Here is a 15,906-nt window from a genome sequence, read left to right on the forward strand (position 1 = left end):
AGCTCAGGGGCCATATTGCATTGGTGGTGCTTTTCTAAGCTGATCAATATTCTGTAGACCTGGAAAGGGACTACCCAGTGGTTTAATCCACATGTTTAGGGAGCTGCACCTGGAAGGATGACTTTCCATGTTCCAGTTGGCCCTACAGACAGTCAGAGGTTGGACCATCATCTGATTCATCATGAAGAAGGCAGGGGCAAGTGCACCTGTGAGTTCCAAGACCCACTATGGGAGATCCAAAGCTGTTTTCCATCACAGTGTGCTTTGAATGCAGATTTTTATTTCCAGAAGTGGCAGTGCAAATCTGAGTTGCTATTCAATCAGGTGACCTCATACACACTAATTTGAATGGAAGTTAAGGGTAAAAATTGCTGGCCATCGGGAAGTGATATTTCGGTAAGCAGTGAGCATGAGGAAACCCAAGCACTCACCTTCCCTAAGGAAAAGCAGAGAGGTCCCAGTGGGTCTGTCTCCTGTCACACTACTTCCTGTAAACCAAAAACCACAGAAAGATAGACGTTATAAGCACAAGAAAGATGATGCCGAGCTTGTTCCAACCTCTAGATTCTTGTGCGTTACTTGAATCCATTTTAATGGGAAACAAAAATCCAGATTTGTGTGGTTGACCAAAATGGACCAATTTTGCAGGATGAAATTCTGAGACCTGGACTCGGTAAAGTAATTTTAATCCTCCTCCGAGTGTCAGTTCCTCGTAGTGTTTTACACTGAGACTTGCCAAATTCCTCCATGGCCCAAGTGGTAAAATCTAGTTTTGGAAAATAGGGAATCAACCTAAGACACAGAGTGCATTGTGGGTGAGGTGACCCAGTGCCTCTATCTATATGTTCAGGAGGCACATGTGACTTTTTCCCCATCTCAGTTCTCCTTAGATGCTGAAGTGAGTTAATGTTTGAGACACCCACCTGAGGTCTGTCCTTGGTCATGGTGTCTTGTTGAGCCAGACTCATTTGTTTGTTCCCTGGAACCTAGAGCTGGGGTGAGAAGCAGGGAAGAGGGTCTCCAGCTGTTTAGAAAAGAAAACAAGAGCCAGACGCATGGCTAATGAATACCAACATGCCCGGGATGAACGGAAATAGCCCTTGTCCCAGCCTGCCATTGACCCTGTCTGCATTTTCTCGAGAGTTGTTTTTCTTCTCCTCCTCCTTCCCGGGAGAGCCTTTGTATGTCTGATCCAATGCACTCATTTTCGGCCAAGGGAGTCTGCAGCACACAGAAGGCTGGATGCCTAAATGGTTATGTCACTCCTGTGCTGGGCTGTTCATTGTCATTGCTGTGTTGAGGGATCTCTGGAAATGGATTCTGCTCTGTCTGAAATCAAGCCAGGCTGTGATGTACAAGGGACTGGAATAAAGTGGCTTATACATTGAAGGACAATACAGAGTGGTTGACTCTTCATACCCTTGTTTAGGTGGGGAAGGGGTGCTGCAGGTGCTGTCCCACCCATCTATATGCCCCAGGGACACCAGCCACAGTGGATTTAATAATATACACACTTATAAATCCTGTCCCTATATCGGTTGACTCTGTGTCACTCTAGCTTGGCAATCAAGCATGCTGAGTGTTTCATGATTGTCTGGGACAGGCAGGTTCCAGGCCTAAACTGCTGCTCCAGCTGAATCTGTGCCCATGTGAGGATCCAGGTGCTGCTTCTGGCCTCCTCCTGGGTATGTTTTCTGCTCTGGAGAGACACAAGGAACCAGGGTGTATGAAATGGGGGAAGGGAAGGGCTGCTGAGCCCCAAGCCCCATTGAAAAGCATCCTTGGTCTCCACTTGGGCTTCTTTACATCCTTCCCCTCCAGGCCTTCACTTCTCACGACCTCTTCTCCTTCCTCACAACTGCAGCTGAAAACTACTTCTAACATTAGGTGCAAGGGAATGAGAAGCTGAGGCAACCTCCTCTTCAGTGGGAAATTAATATCCTCCTCTCCTTTCCCTTCACCTCCCCGTCTGGAGACGAGTCAGTAGAAAAGATGACGAGATACAGAGCCCACACCTTCGAAGCCAATGCAGATCAGCGGTGTGTTTGCTCGTTGGAGCCGTCATTGGCCCTGCCTCCAGCGTAGAAGGCAACGCACATGGGGGAAATGGGGCTGAGTGTCCGCTGTAGTAGGAGCCTGATGGGCTAACTAGACTTCCTGTAGGTGTTGAGTTGGCCTGGAGCAGAGTATTTTTCTATTTTATACAGTTTCTCTTTTTGGCCCAGCAATGGCCCTGGTACCCATGAGTACTGAGCATGAATAACTGCGTGTCACTCATGGCAATGATGGTGAGAAGGGGGTTGGGAGGCTCCACCTCGATGAGGAGTCTTATTGGAGACCAACCTGGCCGTTGCCAGCAAATTTCCCAGCCCAGGGCTCTTACTTTCAGGGTATTACCACAATACCTCAACTCAGCTGGGTCCCCTCACCGCCTAGACCAGACATGGAGGGCACACATCAGCTGAGGAGACCGAGTATCCTCTTGGCCGAGGTGAAGGAGATCACAAGAACTGTTTGGAAGAAATAAAGATCCTTCACACTGGTCTCTCTTTTCTTCGTCAGGAAATGCTCAGCACTCTCCTGAAGTTTGCTGTGTTTTAATATGTATGGGTTAAAGAAAGAAGAGAATATCAGTGAAATCCACCTAAAATAGAAAGATTGTTGCAGAGTGAAAAGATGTTCAGGCCAAGAATATAACCAGTGGTATTCCTTTCAAACAGGTTTCTCAGTACTTGAATGCCAGCCATGTGTCAGGACTTAGGTGGGTCCTGGCCACTGATTGCAGTGGTATTCACATACCAGGGCCTGGTCCCAGACATGCCTGAGGTTGCAAACCATGATCACTCTAAGGAGATTCCATGGTGTGGAGCTAACTCTCTAGGGCAGCTTGGAGAGGGGCCAGGGCCTCGAGGAAGCTTATTTCATGATTTCTTTTCTCCACACTATTCCAGGTAATGGATGGCAGTTTTAAACAGTTTTCTAGACGAGATGGTGAAACTGCTTCAAAATCCTGGACAGCTCAGCTCGCTGACCCTATTAAATACCCATAGTTCTGCCATTAGTATGTCACACACATGTAGATAGATGGACAGACTCTCTCAAAATGTACCTTCTCAATATCAGTACTTAATCACTTTACTGGGCTTGCATTGAGTGTTCAATGCTGACCCAACACAATACCAAGTACTATAGTCTTGGAGTGTGTGTGTGTGTGTGTGTGTGTGAGAGAGAGTGTGTGTGTGTGTGTGTGTTGGGGGTGGGTGTGCAGATAGGAGTTATTAGCAAAGAAGTAGGAGACTACGCTCACAGCCCAGCTGGTAAGTCCTGTCCAGCACCTTGAAAATGTTTATGAAGTAGCTTCCACCTCTAATGGCAGAGCAGAAATCAGGTTCTTTCTTGAGTGGTGCATGGGAGAGGTATTTGCTACCCAAAGAACAAGCAGGTGACATTTGCCTGTAGTGACTTTTCAACATCCTTCTTTTCTCTTTTGCTATTTCTGAATGATCAGAGTGCATCCCCTTCTACCCCCAAAGTGTTTCCAAAATACCTATGCACTCATTTAGCAAAGCTCAGAGAAGTGTAGGAATGAAGGGCCCTGAAGACAAAGGGTGCATAATGCTAAAGTGGTAGACCAGGAAACCCACTCAGGGAATATTTACATGTAAAAGTAGAGCCCCTGCCCTGACCAAAAGGTCACTGGTTTGATTCCTGATCAAGGCACATGCCTGGGTTGCGGGCCAGGTCCCCAGTTGGGGGCGCGTGAGAGGCAACGCATTGATGTTTCTCTCCCACATTAATGTTTCTCTCCCTCTCTTACCCTATCTCTAAAAAATAAAAAATTAAAATAATCTTTAAAAAAAGAAAATAGAGAAGCAGAGCCCAAATGAATCCTCGTTAAAAACTTTTTATTTTAAAAAAGATTTTATGTTAAAAAAGATTTTATGTATTTATTTTTAGAGAGAAGGGAAGGGAGGGAGAAAAAGAGGAAGAGAAACATTGATGTGATGTGAGAGAGAAGCATCAGTTGCCTCTTGTACACACCCCAACCTGGGACCAAACCCGCAACCCACACATGAGCTCTGACTGGCGATGGAACTGGCAACCTTTTGCTTTACAGGATGATGCACAAGCCACTGAGCCACACCGATCAGGGCCTGTTGGAGACCATTTTAGAAGGAGGTGGCAGGGTGACCACAGAAGCTCCTGCTCAGATCTTTCGTTACAAGAACCTGCTTCTGGGAGCACAGCTGATTGACAGGCTCCAGCTGTGATGTTCGGAGCCCCCTGTGCTCACTATGAGGCCACACTCTTCCCCAGCTGCTCTCTGTCAATGCCTGCACATGGTGGGGTTACTAGGATCCCAGACGGGATTCTTCCTATCACTGACCTTTGCTCAGGGACTCTCCACTGGCCTGGCTAAGACAGTCTGAGGCTCCTCTTGCCCAAGCTTCCTTCCTCCCCTTTCTCCTTTTGCAGGGGGCCAGTCTCCTCCCGCTCATTTCCCCTTTCTCCATTCCATGAATCCTCCCAGTATATCTCCCTGAATATCTAATCCCATCTTGGCTTCTGCGTCTTGGAAGACCTGAACTGATCACCATCCCTTCCTTATTGTTACTGACCCTCAGAAGCATAATGCTCAGACACTGTAGTTGGCAAGCCCTCCCAAAGTGAGGCTCAGATTTGTGACCTCCCATCACATTGTGAAAGGCCTACTGAGCCTACTTAGGCCAGTGGGGAATGGGTGCAGACCCTCTACTGAGACCGTGGAACATGGGTCATGGCAGAAGACCTCATGGCCCATTTGTAATCCCACGATCTCTCAGACACCTCAGTAAGCACTACTTCCCCAAACCTCCTCTGCTCTGTCTGCTAGTGCAGACAGAGGCTTCTGGGCTGAAGTCAGAGAAGGCTTCCTGAAGAAAAATTCTTAGCAGATTTGAAAGCTGTGGACATGGATAGAGAGAGAGAAGGTAAGATGTGGAAGAACACAGAAGCACCATTGGTTTGGCAGAGGCTCTCGGGACATAATCAAGAATGACAGCTGAAGGAGTGTGGGTAGCTCTGCAGGTGGGTGCTCACTGAGGAAACACCAATGAATACCGGGGTAGTGAATCGAGGTATTTACATTTGAGCTGACAGATACTAGTGATCCCGTGGGTTTCAGGATGAGACTGTCGTCATGGATTTGAAGTTTCAGTCACGTAGTTTTGGCTTCTCTATAGAGGTTGGAGCAGATGAACTCAGGAACCAGCAAAATCTGTGCTAATTCAAGTGGGGGTGAGTGATCTGGGAGTGAGAAAGCTAAAAGTGAATGGGCAGAACCCACCTTCCGCCCTGAGGAACAGGTCAATAATAACCACCCTGGTGGCCTGTCATACACACCGAAGGCCTCTTGCTCTCTTCAGTCCACTTCTCACTTAACCTTGGGGTGGGACACAAGAAGGTGACCAGAGGGAATGTCCACTGTATTGAAGCCCAGGACCTGAAGGTGCCCAAGGGAGCCTAGAATCTTCCCAGCTCACACAGAGCTTTCTTTCCAATCAGGCAAAGAACCCCAACACCCACCTCATGAAACATACCAGACACTGCCATTTACTCTTACTTTATGAATATTTATTTTTTTCTTCTTAAAAATGTACAAAAAATAAAATAACTGTATTTGTAGTTTATAGATTCCCCCTCTCCCATTTACAAAACTATTAAGTTACATTTGCCTTTTTTTTTTTTTTTAAACACAAGAGCAAATTGTCCATCTATCAATCTCCCTTGCTTGTCTTTAAGAAAGGGCTGTTCATAGAATTTGGCACAAACCCTCTGTTTTTGTTGCATTTCATGATTTTAAATAAGAAGGACAAATAAATGTTTGATTCATTTCATGCTTCCTAAGTTTGTGGCATGGGACGTGCCTTAGTCTTTTAGGATACAATTCAAGATGACATCTGATTGCATTTTTCTGTTGGTCTCAATTTCCAAACACTCATAGTCTGAGCAATTTGGGTATGTATTTTACAAAAGAAAAAACAAAAAACAAAAAACCTCGTTTCACATGTTCCTCATTTTACAAAGATTTTTTTTTTAAGCTTATTTATTTGAGTGTGATTAACTTAAGGGACAACAAAAGAAGAGGAGGCAAATTTTCCTTTCTTTCTGGAGTGTTTTTGCTCAGGAAATTTTCCTCATCAGAGCTCTGCCAAGTTACATAGTGAAGAACACATCAGAGCTAAGCCATGGACACTCTGAGAACGCAGAGGGGATGCAGTAAACACAGGGGACAGATCAGCTGGGAGGTGACACTCTGCACCGCCTTCTGGCACTGGGTCCCACAGTGATTGCTCAGGGACCTAGAACAAATGCAAGAGCATTTTTGATTCACCCTCTGCCTCGGCAGGGTCACCAAGCATTTTTTCCACAGAGTCTAGAGAGAAGGGTAGGCAACCTGTGTCAAATTGCCAAATTAGTTTATCTTTTCCCTAATCTGAAGTCCTATGCTCCAGTCTAATAGTACTTGCTAGTCCATCTGCCAATGACGTTTGAAAATGCCCCTAAGGCAAGGAGCATGGGAAGTGCATATCGTACCAGATGTCTCCAACACTGAATGTGTCCATCTTAGGACAAAGCCCCAGCAGTACCCAGGAGGGTCCCAGCAGCTAGTCCAGGGCATGGCGGTCACAGAGTGGAGGAGGAGACAGACTGGAGCAGAGCTGAGTCCAAGATGCAAACCTTTGGCACCACAGGGAGGGATAAGTTGTCCAGAAGACACACAGAAAGGCACCCCCTTAACAACCCCCCCCAGAGGTCTTCCTAGGCATGACACTGGCCTTCCATTCCATCCAAATCCTCTGTAGCCTCAAAGAGTACAGCTGCTCTGGGCCCCAGGGGCAGGTGGGGTGGGCGGGCAGGGAGCCCCTGGAGAAAGCCCCCAGGTAAGACATCAAAGTGCTTTACAAACAAATCTGAGCCCTTACATAAAACCTGTCCTAGATCTAGGACCTTGGGTTGGGGATGCGTCTTGATACCAAAAAACTGGTGCTTCCACCCACAAGGGTGAATGTAAACCCCTGGGCCACCCACTAGCCCCTCAAAGAGGACAGCGGCCCCAGACGGTTCATGATTTTGTGATTGTTTAGGGAAGTGTGTTTTCTCCTCTTCATCTTTCAGGGCCTGTAGCAGGAGATGGCGTTCTCTGGAGCCTGGTTTCAGAAGCGCCAGGGCTCTTGGGGCACTGTCTCTCCCTCCATCGCTCCATTTCCAGCAGCCTGGAGCAGAAGCAGCGGGCCCCTCCCTCTCCAGCACCAAGGCCCAGGAGGCCGCTGGGCCTACCCGTTCAGACCTGAGCTGTTGGCACCACTCTCAGAACTGCAGAGGTGAAGGACATGCTTGTAAACCGCGAACCACTGCACAGTGGCCAGGGTCCTCATGACAGCCAAGGAGTTCTGCAACGGGCCCCGGCGGCACCCCCTCTGCAGTCTCTCCAGAAAGCTCAGGCAGTGCCAACACCAAAGCTGGAGGGGCCGGGGCCTCAGACAGCTCAGAGGGAGACTCAAGCAAAGCACATCACCATGAGATAAAGGCGGTGAGCTCCAGAGTAGGCTGTCCCCATGGAGAAAGAACGGGGCTCCCTCTGCAGGCAGGGCTGCGTTCCAGTCCGTGCCCACTGGAACATCTCTCCTGGCACCCACCATAGTCACTTACACCCTGAAGGCCACTTCCCTAGTCCAGTGTGTCTCCTGAACAGCAAAGAGGCAGAAACCTCTTATAGAAAGCAGAGTCTCCAGGTATGTGCCTCCCCTAGGCCAGGGGCAGTAAACATGCCCACATACCACAGGTAAAATATATTATTGCAATATTATAAACACTATGTACATAACAGCTAGGCATGTTGTCTGTGTCACTTACTAATTACATGGTAGTTGAATGTCTTCCTGTACAAGGCCTGATGGCCGCTTGCTGGGGACACCTGGACGTATCTAGCAAGATGACCTTCCCCAGATCAACCTGAAGGGTTGACCAGTAAGGGGACATCTACTTCTTACCCCACCTCTGACTACTGCACCCAGAAGCAGCTCATTTTGTCCAGCCGCTCAGGGTAAGTGGGGTGGTAAGGCAGAGGAGACAAGGCCTTCTCAGATTCTTCGAGATGAATGGATTGGCGGTGCTACCCTTGAGGGCTCAGGGTGGCGTCATCTGGAGCCAGCAGTGACCTGCAGAGTCCTGGTGGGCCTGGCCCTGGGCTCCAGGAAAAGGTGGACAATAAATAAGGGTCTGACGGGTCTGACAGGTGCTCGGCCCCTTCCGGAGGGGCTCGGGCCTCAGCTGGTGGACGGGCCAGACACATGGACAAGGAGGGGGCTTTGTGCCTTGTCCCGCTCCCCAGCACAGTCGTGTAACAGCAGCTGTGAGATGGGTGAGGAGGGTCTGCGAGTTCCGGGGCCAGGCCGCCCCCTCTCCCGGGGAGGAGGGTACTGAGGGCCCCTGCTGAGCGCACGCCGAGACCAGGGCTCAGATTTCCATGAGTGTGATCTTGAAGCCTTCCACCATGCTCTCCATGTTGAGGATGAAGGTGTCCTCATTCGAGTAGTGCTCTATGATGTTGTCGTCCATGTTCACCAAGATGCTGCCAGGGGCGGGGTGGTGGGAAAGAAACAAAGGTGCCGGCCATGAACAGGGTGCTTGGGGCAGGGACAGACTCCAGGCTGGGGGTTCCCTCTGCTACTCTCTTGCAGGGGCAGTCAGGAGGGGTGGAGGAGAGAGGATACAAGGCTGGAAAAGACCCTCATTATATCATCTTTCCCCGGAAACCAGTTTGAGAAAAGCAAAGCCTCGATTTCTCAGAACTAACCTCATTCATGATTCCTTATTAACTAGGACTTCAGAGGTCATTCAACCCAACTGTCTTGCCATATAGATAGATAATCCGAGGCCCTGAGGAGTTAGCAGAGCCTGAACTCACAGACATAGCTATTGACTTATTGACAAAGCCAGGACCTAAACAGTTGGGTACCCTAACTATTTTTATTAAACCATATCTCCTCTTGAAAAGGCGTCTTAAAAAAGGAGTTTGCACTAAGGAGGAAGAGGAAAGTAAACCAGCTCTGCTGCTACCCTTCGCTGAGCAGGTCACATGGTCCAGCATTTCAGAGACCTTGCACTTCATCTCCCCCCCCCCCCCCCCCGCCCCGAGCAACCCAGCGGGGAGGTGTGATCAGTGCCATTTAGCAAATGAGAAAACCGGGCTCAGTGAGGTTAAATCACTTCCCTAAGTTCATTCAGCTAGTTCACAGCGGAGGTGGGTTTTGCCTCACTCTGAAGCTTGTTCTTGACCACATGGGACCTACTCCTTGGCTAGCTATCCCCAGTGGATTGAGTTTAAAAAAATTGACAACTTTCAGGGTCTGTAAATGGTTTAGCAGTCCCTGAGCCAATCCCATCCAGTGAAGTCCAACAGGTCTTACTCTGAAATTGAAAAACTATCATTTTAGAGCCGTGTGTCATCAGGCAAGTGTTTAGACTTTCAGAGCATCAATTTATTCTTCTGCAAAAATTAAGAATAACAACCCTGCTCTACAGGCTTGTTGATAAAATCACAGTACTTAGCGCAGGGCCTGACACGGTGCTCAGTGAAAGTGATGTGTCGGCACTGAGGGTTTCAGCTCAGCAGCAAGATCTTGAGACCCCACTCATCTCACAGTCAGGGAATAAACCCAGACTATGGCACTGACCTTGGAAAGAACTAAAATGCATTTTAGAGAGCTTTCCAACAAGGGCTCAAGTGGAAAAGGTTTCTTGCTTGACTCCCCATCAAGTAAGAGACCCCATGACTGAGAACGCCTGGGCTACCTAGATTATCAATTTTCTTTATGCAAGAGGCCCAGAGAAAAGTTTAAAGACCCGTTTTCTGCTTTTCATAGGGCTATAACCCCGTAATCTAACTTCACAGAGACCCTCTGGCACTAGACTGACCCCGCCCCACCCTACTCCTGCAGTCTCTACCCTTAGAGCCTCAGAGGAAACTCCAGGGGGACTGGAGGTGGCATATAGCAGAACGAGGAGCTAAGCACTTGAACTTGGGGGCCACACCCCTGGGTTCAATTCTGTGTTCCACTTATTGAACATGAGACCTTGGGCAAGATGCTTAACCTCCATCTGGCTCACTTTCCTCTTCAGTCAATTAGGGATAAGAGTCTACCTCACAGAGTGGTGAAGAACAATAGAGCAACGCATAAAAAGCACTTAGCAGGGGACCCAGAACCTACTGAACACCCAATAAATGACAGCTGTTGCTCTTAACACTGAGAGCAAGCAGGTCCAATGATCGTTTAGATCATTTTGTTAATAATTATCTTCAAAGAGTGCATCCTTTTTGTTCCTACAGTGCAGTCCTGAAGCCAGCCCCAAGAGCAGCAAGGGATTCCCTGTAAACTCCACTCTCTACAGAAGGGTGACTTTGCCACTATCCCCACTTCTAGAACCCTCTATTCCACCCACTAGTCCTGCCACTGGAATAGGGCATTTCAGCTGACATCATGACAATGCATAGTCACTCTCCCTCTTTCATTAAAAGTTCTTGAAGTGCATTGCACTCATAGGCTGTTCACTGGAAAGGATGACACACAATTTTATAAAAGGTGGACAGTGGAACTAACAAAAGAGAAGCACCATTTTTTTAAGGCCCTATGTTGACTTATCTGATTTAAAAGTTAATTTAAGTTCAGTTTCTTTCTTACCCTTTTTTGCTCTTCTTGTAAAGCTTTGCTATCTTCTCCACAGGCAGCCCGTATTTCTCAGATATCTGTAACATCAATAACAGAAAGGCAGATGAGCACAGAAGGGGTAGTCCAAGCAGAAGCAAGAGAGAAAGTTCCACCTTCATTCTCTTGGAGATTTTCCAGGGAGTCAGTGTCCTTCACTCATGAGTCAAACTCTCAAAATGCCTCATTTGCAAGGCTCTCCCTTTGGACAAACCTTAAATCACTGAACAACAGATTCAGCCACATGGGAATTTAATCTATGATGAAAGTGTAATTTCAGATCAGTTAGAAAACGATGGACCTTTGTATCGTGTTGTTGTGGATTAAATAGGTACCTATATAGGAAAAAAATTAATGAGTTAAGCTGAATCTCTTCTCCACTCCTACATCAAAATAAATGTCAAATATTTACATGTGAAAGATGAAACCATACAAGAAGAAACCCATGAGTCAGTTCTTTGTATAGATACCGTCTTCAAGTAAGGAAGCTCTTTCCAAGCAAGATATAAAACCTGAAGAAAAAAGATCAAAAGTTGATAAAACAACATAGAATTAAAAGTACCAGTATAACAAAAACCACCATAAAAAGCAGAGGCCGAATAGTAACTGGCCAACATTTTTGCAGCATAAATGACAGACATGGAACTAACTTCCACAAGTTTGAAAGAATCCCTGTAAATAAAAACAAAAACAAAAAACACCTAACAATTCAAGGGGAAAAGGGGGAAAAAAAAACCAACATAAAGAAGTAATTTGCAGGAAAAAAGACAACATGCATATGAAAAAAATGTACCACCTCACACATAATTTAAAAGTTCAAATTAAAGCAACAAGATACTACTTTTAATTTATCAGACTAACAAGAACTAAAAAATTGATAATACAGTGTCAGCCAAAGTATGAGAAACAGTAACCTTCAGGTTCCCTAGCTGGGAGAAAAACAAGCTGAACCTTTTTGGAGAGAAATTTGGCATAAGTTGTTGAAATTAAAAATGCATATGTCCTTTGACTCACATATTCCACATCTAGTCATCTGGTCTACAGAAATACACTCAAGCATATGCAAAGCTCTTCAAAGAATCACTGTTGATAATACAGAAACTGTGTACAACAAACATCTATTAAGCACATATACCTCGGCTCACAAATCAACTAAAAATAGTCAGAACTAGGAGATTCTCATAAATCCTGCACAATTCCAGTTTTAACTTAGGCCTGCTGGGAGTAGCCACAGCAGCTAGAGTTTCCTGATTGCTATTAAGTGCCTAGCAGATAGGCACATAGAGCTCTGCATCTTTTGACTTGCTCGATGCTCACATCATTACAATGGAAGAGGCACAGGTATCCCCCGTATAACACGGTACTTCTATAACATGGTTAGAGAATTGTGGACCACGACCCCGCCCCCAAGGCCCCCCCGTATAACACAGTATTTCTATAGTACGGTTTCACTCTAACATGGTTAGAGAATTGGGGCAATCCCCCATATAACATAGTACTTCTACAACACGGTTTCACTCTAACACGATATGACTGTAGAAGATCTCCAAGAATTTCTGGTAGAAGAAGAAACTGATGAAGCAATTTTGATGGAAATGACATCTGGAATCTGCCAAGATAACTTAGGGGACGATAGCACTGATGAAAACGAAGAAGTTAAACAGTTTACTCTAAAAAGCGTAGAGAAAGGCCTAGACTTAGCCGAACAGTTAAGAGTCATATTTCTTAAATGAAGATCCTTGCACTGAAAGGAGCACTAAGTTTAAGAGAACTACAAAAGTGCTTAGCACTGTATAACAAACTTTATAAAGATCTCTCGGCTAACAGCAAGCAATCTTAACTAACAAATTTTTTGCAAAAAGTAGAGCACAGAAATCAAGATAATGCTGAAGAAAGTATTTCTATGTGCTATTTTAAGTACCTTATATACATACACTCATTTAATCTTTGCAACAACCCTATTTTTCATCTTATTGTCCTCAATAATATCCCATATTATTATTATTATTCTCATTTCAGAAGTGATATAACTGGGGTATAGAGAGAGAGATTGAGTAACTTGCTCAAGGTCACACCACTCCTAAGTGTCAGAGACAGGATTTGAACCCTGACTGTGTGGGACCAACCATTACATGTACTACCTCTTGCCTGATAGCCTATTATTGCCTAAGCTTCTTTCCTTTAGTTGTTGCAAGCTATGACTTGGAATGTTATTCTCCTTATAATAACTTCATCTGTTGGACCTCTCCCTAATTAGATTTAAGTTGCTCGAGGGCTTAAGTCGGCGCTGCCATTTCACGGAGCTATCAGACCTTGAGAAACCTCCTCTGTGGGCCTCCGTCTCCAGCTCTGTAAAATGGTGATGATATTTGCCATGTCAAGTTTGCAGGGACATTGTGAGAATCCAGCGAAGCAGGGCATGTGAAATTGTGTCACAGCACTTGGCATGGTGGCACCTAGATGCTCCGTGCAGTTTATTTACGCTCAGGGACCTGGGACATACAGAAAACAAGAGCAGATGCCCCTGAACTTTACATTCTTTGGGGGAAACGAGAAACAGTAAATGTTTACCAAATGTTAACTCTGTCAGGTGGTGGTAAATGCTGCAACATAAAACAGAACAGGGTAAGGGAGTAGAGATGTTGTCTGTGGAGGTGGTGTGGGAAGGCCCACCGGAGAAATGGACATGTGTGCAGAAGCCTGAAGGAAGTGAGATGGAGCTCGCAGACCTGGAGGAGGAGCACTGCTGAAAGAAGCAACAACAAATGCAGAGGCCCTGAGGGACGAGTAGCCTTGATGAGCTCACAGACTAGCAAGGAGCCGACAGGACCCGAAGGTTCTTTATTTGTAGGATTACTAGGTAAGCTGACTCAGAAATGCACCCTGCTAAAAAAGAAAACACTTGAAAACTTGTGCCACTTCCACTGCCACCATCATCACCACCAAATCCTTGTCTGCAATCAAGTTCATAACTTAATGATATATAAATATAAAGAAGACAAAGTAAATCATTACAAATGACATGGATGGGTTGATTGACAATACCAAACACGCATGTGAAAAAAGAAACATTCTGGCTTATCCAAATGACACCAAGTACAGGAATATTTGGTAACATCTGGATGACAGAGAACTCTTTCATTTTCCTATCCAGGTGTCTAGATCTACATGGACAATGATTTCCTGGCATGTGAAATGAAGGTCTGAGAGGTTTAGGACCAGTAAACAAGGCGAATTATCTAGTCTGTTCTATAGAAAAGTAACCCAGTATGACATAAACAATAATTCCATTCCTCTCTGTTGTGGTCAAGAGTTCTTTCAAAGACAATGAGAGGTCAAATACAGTATAAATATAACTATTCTTCAAGGTAAGCATGTTCCGTATTTTGCAAGGAAACCAAAGATTCTGAGACTGACCTGCTCAAGACTAGAGTTATGATTTCAGTCCAACTCAATCAAGTTCCCCAGCCTTTTTTCTTCTACACGTTTCTGCGCAAGTGCTTATGGTGGGACCTGTGACCTTGGTCTTATAGGAGACTTTTCCAATTAAGCCAACGCAATAATATTATCTCAAAGGAGAGTATAATGTCTGCTGAGTATAAAAACAACCCAATTTCTAGACAATACAACAGCTCTGTCCTATTAAGTGACCTGACTTCCAGACTTAAGAAAATCTGTGTAGGCTGTAGGAACACTATCACCATCTACAAACTGTTCAAGGAATCTGCCCAGTGTGGCACTTCCTGACTCAGACCTCAGCCTCCATTTGAAGGAAGGGTGGCAATACCATTCTATTCTGTCTCCACGACAAATCAACATTCCACCACCAATTGCCAGTAATTTTTTTTTTTTACAGGAAAAAAAATACAAACATTTTTGGCTTTTTATCCTCCAGTATAGACTTTCTTTTCCATCTACATAATCCCAAACTGAGGACAGGCATTTAATAGGAGAAATGAGAGCTGGTTCTTCTTGGACAGCAATCCGAAGCCTCCTGCTGTGGAAGCGGCTGCATCATCGTCAACGTCACTGTCCTCACCTCAGCCAACATCTACTCAGTGCCTGTGTCAACTCATTAACGCTCTCGATGACTCCCTTTTACAGAGATGAAGTCGAGGCACAGCCAGCCTCTCAATAACTATTTCAGGAAGGGACCAAAACAATGTGAATACTGATATGAAGCAGGTGTTGCTATTTCAAAACCAACTACAACACACACACACACTTTACACAGGCACAGTTTTGCATTGGAGTTGTGAGGTCTGGTGTCCCTTGAAGACTATGAGCACCCTCCTCAGCAGAGAAAATATTTGGTCTTCCCATACCATTGATGAAAGATGAAGGACACAGCCTAGCCCCAGGCCAATTCCCCAACCCGCAGGAGTGGGGCTGTGCACATGAAATGGCCCCCGGGACCCCTCCCCTGCTCAAAACTATTTCTGCAAGAACTTTGGCCCCAGGAGAGGATAATGAGGGGGGTTATTCCCATTCTGAGTGAATGCACATTGGGCCTTAGGACAGAATCCAACCCTAATACAAATTCCCAGCCAGGGTTCACACCAGGCAGCGGCTCCTTAACATTAGTATGCTTCAAGGTCAACTAGGCAGGCACCTTGTTTTTCCAGTGCTGATACCTGGGCCCACTCCCAGAGAGTATGATTTGAAGGTCAGGTGTGGGGTTCTGGGATGGCATCACTGAAAATATCCTTGGAGATTCTAGTGAAATCTCCCACTTAGAGAAGCAATACCCTAGGCCCACAGTACATGCTGGGTCCACAGAGCGGGGGATTGTGTTTTCCTGGGAAGTCATTTTCTACTGGTGACAGGGTTCAGAGTGAGAGCTTGAGATCAAGTATAATATTCCTGGATTAAACAGGTTTCCTTAAAAGTTAGGGATTTTTTAAAATGTAGCTTTTAGTTGCTAAAAAATACAAAACCCCATGTGCAATGATATTCTTTTAATATTAAGAGTGATCACAAAGCATGGAGGTTAAAGCTACATTGTCTTCCAATTTTGAGGGTTTGTTTAATGTGAGGCCTTGGACTGTGGGGCATAAAGAGCATTTCTTGGGAGCAGTTTTCTGTTTCCGGGCTCAGGAGGGGAGCTCTCCATACAAATTCCAGTTTCCAGTGCAGTTCCCTGCCCCATTTCCACAGC

At 45.8% G+C, this 15,906-nt stretch overlaps 1 protein-coding gene across 3 annotated transcripts in view; it reads right to left on the reverse strand.

Annotated features, from left to right (window-relative positions):
* Positions 1-8,271: 8,271 nt before the first annotated feature.
* The window catches only part of GRHL2 (grainyhead like transcription factor 2), a 140,321-nt gene continuing 132,686 nt past the window's right edge, over positions 8,272-15,906 (reverse strand). For all 3 annotated transcript variants that reach the window (XM_090283495.1, XM_090283494.1, XM_090283496.1), the window contains exons 15-16: positions 10,725-10,789; positions 8,272-8,614 (exon numbers count right to left, since the gene is read on the reverse strand). In XM_090283495.1, coding sequence (XP_090139621.1) covers positions 8,500-8,614; positions 10,725-10,789 — 180 coding nt within the window. In that variant the 3' untranslated portion in view covers positions 8,272-8,499. The remainder of the gene's footprint in view (positions 8,615-10,724; positions 10,790-15,906) is intronic.

Source organism: Furipterus horrens, unplaced genomic scaffold, assembly GCF_987537825.1.
Source record: "Furipterus horrens unplaced genomic scaffold, mFurHor1.1.pri manual_scaffold_7, whole genome shotgun sequence".
NCBI lineage: Eukaryota > Metazoa > Chordata > Mammalia > Chiroptera > Furipteridae > Furipterus > Furipterus horrens.